The sequence below is a fragment of the Lolium rigidum genome, chromosome 1, assembly GCF_022539505.1.
Source record: "Lolium rigidum isolate FL_2022 chromosome 1, APGP_CSIRO_Lrig_0.1, whole genome shotgun sequence".
NCBI lineage: Eukaryota > Viridiplantae > Streptophyta > Magnoliopsida > Poales > Poaceae > Lolium > Lolium rigidum.
Genome location: NC_061508.1, coordinates 38,502,049 through 38,511,412, shown reverse-complemented (window position 1 = coordinate 38,511,412; position 9,364 = coordinate 38,502,049). Strand labels below are relative to the sequence as shown.

Below are 9,364 nucleotides of genomic sequence, written 5' to 3'. Positions count from 1 at the left end.
AGATAGTAGTACATAAAAAATTCAGTTGAGCAGTGATATTGGTAGTAATTCAGTACGCACGAGAATAACGTTGTGAGTCGTGCTGGTCTTGCCTGTTTAAGGCATCTGAACCTTTTTATTAAGGGAAAACGTAGAGGATTCTCTACCTTATATGCTTCATTTTTTGCCTTAGGGCCAGTTTTGGGGTTTTACATTTACAATAATAATTACAAAGAGTAATTGAAGAAGAATAAAAGAGAAAGATAAAAAGGAAGCAGCTTCAGATGCTTCAGATCCTTTGTTGATCTGTTTGCCCAGAGCCTTAGTTCTTGAGCCCAGATTTAGCCTAAATTATGTCCTTCCTTCTTTCCACAGGATACAGAGGCATGCAGCGAAGCATATAGGCCATTCCTTCGAACCTGTTCTGTTCATTATTGTCTGCACAAAGTTTGTTAGTGTTCTTGAAGTATCTGCTTCTTGTTTGATCCCTAGCTTGGTACAAATAAATTGTGAATTTCTACAGTGCAGTGCCCGGTGTGTGCTGGACTCCACTGCTGGTCATATACAGCATCCAGCATCGGGCACCCATGTTTTTTTGACCCTGTTATCCCTGGTGTTTTCCCTCCCACGATAGGCTAGCGGTGGAATAGCTTTCCTCCAAACCCATCTACAAGCTAGCCATTTTTATCCATGCGTTGCAAACAACTAATAATATGCCTTTTGTTGTTGGTTCTTTGACCATTGTGATCAACTTTTCGACCGTCAACTTTTTTTTCGCGAAAACGCAAAAGGTTTGCGTTTCGATTCATTGATAGAAAGGAAGTTTACATTACAAGCCTAAGAAAAGGCCGACACCCACAGTACACACCCGACACTCAAACTAGACTACGACAAAAAGGCCGAAATCCGTCGAGTGCTCCTCCAGGACACTACAGAGTGAGCTCCTCCGCAAGACAGAACCCTTGCCGATGAAAGTCGCAGTGCTCGCGCATCGTCGAAATTACGAAGAACCTGCCAGCTGCAGCCAAGACGCGTACCACCTGAATCCCGCGAGCCCACCACGGCTCAGCTGGGAGCATTGCTGCTCCGGCCTCGACCCAAATCCGAGGAACGCCGTCGGCGCAGCGGCTAGCTTCCGGCAACCTCGACAGACGTGCAAGCGTGCAGTCTTCAGCAGCCCGCCAACAAACACAGAGGCCAGCCCACTGCTGCTCATCCAGAGGCATGCTCGCGCTGATCGAGGAAGATCCTCATCGCGCAACCGCGATACTACTCGAGAGGCTGGCGCGCTACCTGCATCGCAAGACACCTCCCATGTGGTCAGCGCTGAGATCCACGAGGAAGATCTACGGCCCGAACTCAAGTTCCCAAGACGACGCCTCCAAGGAGGGTGCGACGTCCAAGACGCCGTCGTCGCCCGATTTGGCTAGCCAAATCTGAGGTTTTCACCCGGAACATGAGACCCTAGGCAAGGGAGGTGCCGAAACTCCTCGGTGACGCCACAAGAGGAAAACGGCGCCCTCAGGCGTTGCCGTCACCGGCCCCAAAAGGCAGGGCTTTCGCCCAGAGCATGGATCCTCACCACTGCAGGCACTATCATCCATCGCCAAGACCTCCTGCGCTGACCCTTTTCTCTCAAAGCACTAGCCTTGGTAGCGCAACCCGCCGGCAGCACGTCCAGCGCGCCAGCTCGGGGGCAGCCATGCCCACAAAGGGACATGTCTGCCTAAGAGGGGCACTACCGAGCCGCTAGCGGCGCAGGTGCCACCATGGGGTGGGTCGCTGCGGGACTGCGGGACTGCACGCATCCACCTCAGAGAGCATCGCCGGCCACCCAGCATCGTCCACCTTGTCACCAGCGCCGAGCGGACGCCACGAGCCGCCACGCCAAGATGGCGTAGGGTTCCGCCCAACCCGGCCAGAGCAGCAGCACTTGCGCTCGGAGCCGAGAAGGACGGACAAGGAGGAGGTGCCTGGCCGCACCTGTGCGCCGGAGGGCAGGACGGCCGGGGCCCGCCAAACCCAGATCGGGCCCAAAGGGCCCAGATCCGAGCCAGCAAGCCCGCGCCGCCATGATGTCAACTCCGGCCGCCCAGCACCACCTGCCGCCAGCACCGTCGTCGTTGCCCTAGCGCCGTCGCCGCCATCCCCAGCGCCGTCGCCGTCGCTGGCCACCCCTACAGCTTGGCCGCGCCGCCCGCCGCCGGACTTGGTGGCCGCCCGAGGGCAGCCGCCGCCTCCAGCACGGGGTCGCCGCCACGCCACAAGGCCACCACGCCGCTGCTGAGGCAGCCGCGCCGCCGCGCCCCTCGTCGAGCGCGCGGCCCTCACCGGCCGCGTCGGCCCGCGCCAAGGCTTCCGCGCGAGGGGGAGAGGAATCCCCGCCGCCGCCAGCGCCCGGGCTTTGCCCAGCGACGCCCTCCGGCGGCGGCGAGGGGAGGGAGGAGCAGGGGGAGGGGGTCTGGGCCGGTGGCGGCTAGGGTTCCCTCCCGTCGCCCACGGGAGCGACGAGGGGGAACGGGAGACCGAATTACTCACTTGACGATTACAGTCGTCCAAAAAAAATTTGGACCATTTCTCGATTTGTGCGTGTCATCCTTGCGCAGGGGCCATGCTAATCTTCTCTGTATCGTTCCAATTTTATCGACCGTCAACTTGCTGTGATATGAAAATCAGTCGTCTTTAACACTTGCATTAGCCAGATCCCTATCAGCCGTGTGCGACAAGGGTTGTATGAACTGAATTTGCCATGTTCCGTTGCACATTTGGGACTGTACTGTGCAGTGGGGGTCTATTGAAAATGGCAGCAAAACTGGGCAAGCAAATCTGTCTCTTCCCTGCCAGAATTCAGTGTACTTGCCTGGCTTTAGGTTGCATGAGGTTGTGAACTGAACCGTTTGTACCGGTGGTATCGGAGACCACCAAAATGGTGTGTCGGAAGCAGAAATATGTACTGGGATTTGTTGATTGAGGTACCAGTTGGACAACCTACTGAAGCACGGCCCAGCTGCCCCAGACAGCAATTTTGCAACCATGTTTGTCATCAACGCTTTGTTGTGAATAGCCAGGTTCATGATGCCAAGGCCACCTTGTGACTTTGGCAAAGCGATGACTTCCCATGCCACTAGGCAATTTCAACCACTTACTTGATTTTTATTTTTCCAAAAGAAGACCCTTCTCAGCTTATAAGCTAGATTTGTCCCATTAGATGCATGCCATGAAGAAGTTGGGTATTGCAGATAGTACAGAATTGATACGAGCCACCCTTGCAGCTGAAGAAAGCATTTGAGGAACCCATCCTGGTAACCGACAATCAATATTCTAAATCACCGGCTGCAGGAGCGTCTTCGATATCTTGTTCATTGAGAGTGTCAGTCCAAGATATGTGCACGGCAAGAGGTACTTATTGAGCATCCCAAAATCTGTGCAATTTCATTTTGTGGCTGCTGATCCACATCCATTGGTACCATCGTACTGTTTTTATTTGATTCTTAGGCTACTGAAGTTTGCAAATGTATCTAGGATAATCTTTACGTATTGCGATTGTTGCAATATTTAGCTTCGCAGTATCTTGGAACACCTCCTTGTTTTGCTTGAAGAAGTTAATCTTATTATTTCTGAAACCGCGTGGAAAAACCGAGTGTTCTCATCTCCCAACTGGTACCATTTAATTTGGCGAACCCGTCGGGCGGCGGATATGTGGCAAAAAATCGGTCGTCCTCCACGCCGTCCGATGGCGATCCGACGGGCAGAATCAGTCGCATTAGGAAGTTTACATTATAGCCCCCGGTTTCTGGAGAATCAACCCGCGGTACTATATTTTTCAGATTATAGTTTAAATGCAGTTTTACATTTGCCACCCTCCTTTTTCTGGAAACCAACCCGCAGTACCTCCTAATGTGAAAGAGTATTACAACAAAAATCATCTCTCCGCGTACAAAAAAATATATACTATTACAACAAAAAGTCGCAACATTTTTTAAAAGTAATGTCACAATAAAAGTGGTTAAACCAACAAATTGTTTTGTTGGAGATCAATTTACAACAAAAGTAGCCATTATTATTAACAAAAACCGGAGACTATTACAACAAAAATCCATATGTTTGCAAAAATAGAAGAAAACATTAATTTGTTACATATTGAATTACAACAAAAGTCACCAACTTTTTTTACAAAAAGTCACAAACGATTACAATAAAAAATCAATATGTTTGCAAAATGATGCAAAGTGGTCAAGCGACATTTAATTTGCTACAGATTGAATTACAACAAAAATCACCTACTATTTTATCCAAAGTCACAAATGGTTACACCAAATAAAAAATCACTTTGTTATTAGCATCAACAAAAAATAAAAAAATGTTGTCTCTTTACAATAATTGTTAACAACAAATCCTACAAAAATTACGGGTTGTTTACAACAAATAGTTCATCATCTCACTCCATGTGTTTTGTAGCGAAACCATTGTTGGGCAAAAAAAAAATAGGCTCATTAAGCGACGCGGGAGCGAGGCCGGACGACCGATCCGCGCGACGCGATCGGTCGCCGGATCCCAAGCATTTTCCATTTAATTTTGGCTCTCCTCCTCCAGTGCTCTGCGTTTTGCTTGGATAAAGTCTAAACTTTTTGAATGCAGTTTTCTGAAGAAAACTCTAGATTGGTCAATGTCCTCTATTCTTACCGCGTCCCTGTAAGCAAGAGCGTGCTCGCCGTTGCCATTGTTCCTTGGGAAACTGACGTGCCTGGCCTATGTGGACATGTGCGATCTCCTTCGTCCATGTGGGTTGTCCGGGACAGTTGAGCCCTTCTACGTTACCATGCGGAATTTTCTAGAATCTCTGGTACAATATCGAAAAAATACTGAGCTTTTCTGGTAACTCTGAAAATACTTTTCCATATGTTTTTATTTATCTTCGAACCATTCCGAAGCTCCTATGATACACTGAATCTCATCCGAGACTCTGAACAAATTTTCGATTTCACCATCATGAATATCTCGTTTCTACTCTAGCGTCATGAAGCGTTAAGTGTGTGACCCTATGAGTTCAAGAATATGCAGATATGATCGAGACACCTCTCCCGATCAAAATCAATAGCAATGCCTGGATGTTCATAATGAAATGAAAAAAAATGAAACCGTGTTTAGGAGGAGCTAGACACTTTTTGATATAGTAGAAGCGGGACTTGGTGTGACAATTCTGAAATTCGTCCCTGACAGTAATCGAACTCCGGTCGTTAGGGTGCGCCACTGCGATCCCAACCACTGGGCTAAGCCTACGTCGTCTGGATGTTCATAATGACTCCCACATATTATGAGAGGTTAGGAATCTCGTCTCAGTCCGGGAACTAGTGCGATCTTGCCAGTTATGATAGCTTATAAGTGCCTTCTAACATCTCATAATTTGGAACCGCTCCCCTTGCGTCATCTCCTCTAGGCGAACGAGACGGAAAACCATAGCCCCCTCCGTTGTTGGCCCCCCTATGTCTCTCCTCCTCGTCGTCGCCCCCAGATGTGCGACCGTCAAAGCTCGCGGAGCCGGTGAATAGGGCGACGGGATCTGGACATCAACTCCATGCACAATGGAATGGAGGAGGAACCCTGTGCGGGGCTCACCGTTGTTGTTGCTCCCGCTCGGTGGGATAGCTAGTCCACATGACAACTTCTCCATTGACAGTCTGTCCACTCGTGGCGAGTCCCCGACTGGAGCGACTGCATGTGGGGGAGTTTCTGTCGAAGGTGTCCTTGGTGTGGGCTTCTGGAAGCCAGGGCGATGTCCCTAGGATGGAGGGAGGCATCGACTCTCCGGCTAGGTCGCGCGCGCATGGATGTTGGCTATAGTCTTGGCTTCGTTGTTGCGTCTCCGTAGCAGGTGCAGGTCCGACGTGCAGGCCGGTGTCTCTCACGTTCGATACGAAGGTAGCCCTCTGGCTCGGCCATCTCCTGTACATCCTTGTTCGGTTGGCCATGACAGTGATGACACCCGCGGGCATCGTCTCCTCGCTGGAGGCACCGTCGAGGTTCCCCTCCCTCCTACCATCCCCTTGTTGCCCGTGCGAAAAGAAAATTCTTCTTGGAATGGATGGCGACTACGTCCTCGGCGTGGTTCCCTTCTTGAAGGCGCCGCTTTGGGCAATGGGGCGGCGATGTGTTGGTCCATGTCTGGTTGGTAACATTGGCGGCTTCCTTTAGCATCGCCTTATTCGATTCTCCAACGAGGGTACATTTGTGTGTGTTGTTGTTCCATCGATGCACCGATGCTTACGTCAGACTGGTGAGCTCTCATGACCGGTGGTGGAGTTGTGCTTGTGGTGTTGGTCGTCTTTGTGGTCTTGCTTGTTATCGGCTTCGTGGAATCTATATCTTGGATTTCTGTTTGAGCTCTAGGGTGAGCGACTCCGGCTTACAATGCGGCGTCTTTCGAACCAGGGCGAGGGAGCAGGGGCTCTCTTCAGCTTGGGAGGCGGATCATGGCATTCTGCCATTTGGAGTAAGTGCGGGATAGACTATCGTCAACGGCGAGCTAGCTCGAGGCTTCAGCTTTCGTCAGTTTTAGTGTGTAGCTTGGCCTTGGTGGTTGAGAACCTTGACGCTCAGCGTGTATGTTTTGTGTAATCTGTGTTTGCTTGTGTGTGTTGGTGTCTTGTAAACTGAATCCCTCGGCATCTTTTATCTTTAGCTATTCATGTCTTTATTAATTTAAAATCAGGCACTTGTACCTTAAGTTTAAAAAAATAAAAAAATCTTGCCAATTATGGTGGCCGATCATCACGGAAATGGCTGCTACTTTCTTTTCCGGGCAAAATACACCTGATGGATTTTATACAAGTGCTGAAAACTAAAACCCGGAGAAGCAACAACTTGATGGTCACGCCCTCTAAAGAACAAATCAATGGTCACGGAGAAGCAGGTCCAGGGACGCGGCGCCGAGCCTGGTAGCGTTCACGTAGTCCTGCGGCGAGTGCGGCGGCAGGCCGGGGATCAGCAGCCCGAGCGCCCGGGAGATCCTCATCACCCACCCCTCCACGTACTCCGCCCCTGCAACCTGCCCGATCACGAGCCCCCTGACGAGCTCCCACGCCGCGTTCGCGTACTTGGGCACCAGGAACGCCGGCGAGAAGTAGTTCTTGTTCGGCTCCTCCACCATGCCCTGCGCTCTGTACAACGCGTCGACGTAGACGCACTGCCCGAAGTGCTTGAACAGGTGCGCGCCGCCGTCGTACGGCACCCGCGGCACCACGTCGTTGGAGTACACGAACCGGAAGTACCTCCTCTTCGCCCCCGGCGTATCCAGGTGCCTCTCCACGAACTCCCCGAACCGCTGGTCCCCGACGCGGGGCTGCCCGTACGTGTACACGCCGTGAAGCCTGGCCAGCAGCTCGTCGTTCTCGTCTTGCTCGCCGTGCAGGGCGAGGATGGCCGGGAACAGCACCGCCAGCGCGCCGCCGAGGCTGTGCCCGGTGACCACGAACTTGGCGCGCGGGTTGGCCGCCAGGACCTTCTTGAGCGCGTCGCGGATCGCGTAGTAGGCGAACGGCCGCTCCTTGCTCGCGTCGATCTTCGCCGGCCAGCCGGTCGGCTGCAACCCGAGCGCCTTCATGAAGCCGCCGTGTGCCCTGCCCACATCCGGGATCTCGTACCAGGAGAGGTCCACGTCCGAGCTCCAGTCATCCGCGTCGAATGGCGACGTGCCGCGGAACGCCACCACGACCAGGTCGGCGTCCACCGCCTTGTCGGCGAACATGAAGGCTTGGGTCGTGTGTCCGCCTCGGAATTCTGCCGGGAAACGAAGAACACATCTTCTTAGTTGCACATTAAGAAAATGGGCATCACATGTCATGCGTTTACTTCTGAGATGCATCCACATTTCCTGGACCTACGTACCATTATAGCAGTTGAAGAACTCGAGAAATTTCATCTGCCAATGGTTTTCGACGACGGTCTTGATGACGACCTCGTTCTCGTAGGCAATTTTGGAAGCCATGATGCTGAGAGCAGCGTGGTAGTTGCTATGCTCTGGCTTGATCTTCTCGTCCAGCTCGATTCTCGTGTCCAGAAGCCCGATGAGCGATCGGTAGTTGGGAGATTCTCTGTCTGGAATTCGTACTTTGCCTGCAAAATACGTACAGCAGCTAGTATGAGATAATTTGGCCATTTCAGTGTTGTTCTTACTGAAGAATCTTTTGAAAATTTGACCATACGACATAATGCTAAATCTCATCAGTTACCTTCCATGGTGTTCCTGATAAGCTTGAGCACCCCGCCGCCGTTGACCGTGAAGAAGTTCATCCAGTACTCGACGGCCTCCCCGAGCTTTGCCAAAGGCGTCTTCACCCACAGCAGCAGCATCTGTGCCACGACGGAGACGAAGATGACCCACCTGTTCGACTTCGACGGTCGGTCTTCGGTCGTGCCAGGGGGACATTCGACAACGTCGTTCTCGGCGACGTCGCCGGAGCACAGAAGGTGGAGGAGGCTGCGGACGCCGCCCTTGTGCGGCTTCAGCTCCATGAAGTCGCAGAAGTATTCATCCCGGCCGTCCATTGCCGGTCGACTGTTCGATGTCACAAGAGAGCACGCTTAGAGCTTAGCGATGAACCAGAGCTAGCTAGCTACCACAAGGTGTGTGTATGTTCTGCAGGCATGAAGGGAGCAATTTTATAGGAGGATTGATTAGAAGATAGAGGCGCGCGCGTGCTAATGCCAATGGCATTAGTAAACGCGCATGTATTGGTCGTCGTTACCAAACTAGGAATTAGATGATGGTGACTAGGTCATTAGGTGGTAAAGGTATACTTTTGTGTGCTACCGTGTGTTAATTAAGGACAAGATCAATGGTTGAACCTTTCAACACGTGCGTTCAAATTCGTGTTCGTCGCACGCAAATGGCTCATCTCTTCTGCGGTTTTCCTGGCTCTGCACAGATTTTCTGTTTGCATTACGGCATCGATTTAGCTAGTGAGGTTCCTCTGATTGTCGTCCGAAGTTTTCTTGTTGACACTGTACTTCAACTCCCAAAACTGCTTAGTCTATTCAAAACTACGTGGTTTTGAATGAGACATCTTCCTGGAAACACATAACTATTTAAAGTGGAAATCAGCTTGAACAAGTCACCATCTAAAGCACGGTTGGGACTATTCTTGCGATCGTATTGGTTGTATACTGTCGAATGAGTGCTGCCATGAGTAATAGGTTTTGGTTGGTTCATGCAATTGTAGGTAGCTATCTGCTGGACTCTTCATTTTCAATGTTGTTCTTGTAAAATGCAGTACAATATCTATTAATTTTGCCTGGAGGGAGTACATGATCAGGAGCCCCTCAGACAGTTCGCCACATAAAAAAAAAGTGGAACTTTGTACTTCTTTTATTTGTCATTTCCATGGAA

General features: G+C 51.1%; 1 protein-coding gene and 1 non-coding gene across 2 annotated transcripts; both read right to left on the bottom strand.

Moving 5' to 3' along the window:
• Positions 1–2,539: 2,539 nt before the first annotated feature.
• On the bottom strand, positions 2,540–2,644 carry LOC124685476. Its single transcript, XR_006997469.1, has one exon. It is a non-coding gene; the product is annotated as a U6 spliceosomal RNA (small nuclear RNA).
• Positions 2,645–6,868: 4,224 nt separating this feature from the next.
• Positions 6,869–8,541, bottom strand: LOC124671401 (triacylglycerol lipase OBL1-like). Its single transcript, XM_047207778.1, has 3 exons — positions 8,208–8,541; positions 7,865–8,091; positions 6,869–7,651 (listed from the first exon to the last, which is right to left on the bottom strand). Exons 1-3 carry the CDS (start codon positions 8,521–8,523, stop codon positions 6,869–6,871), a joined length of 1,326 nt encoding a protein of 441 aa, XP_047063734.1. The 5' UTR covers positions 8,524–8,541.
• Between the last annotated feature and the right edge of the window lie 823 nt (positions 8,542–9,364).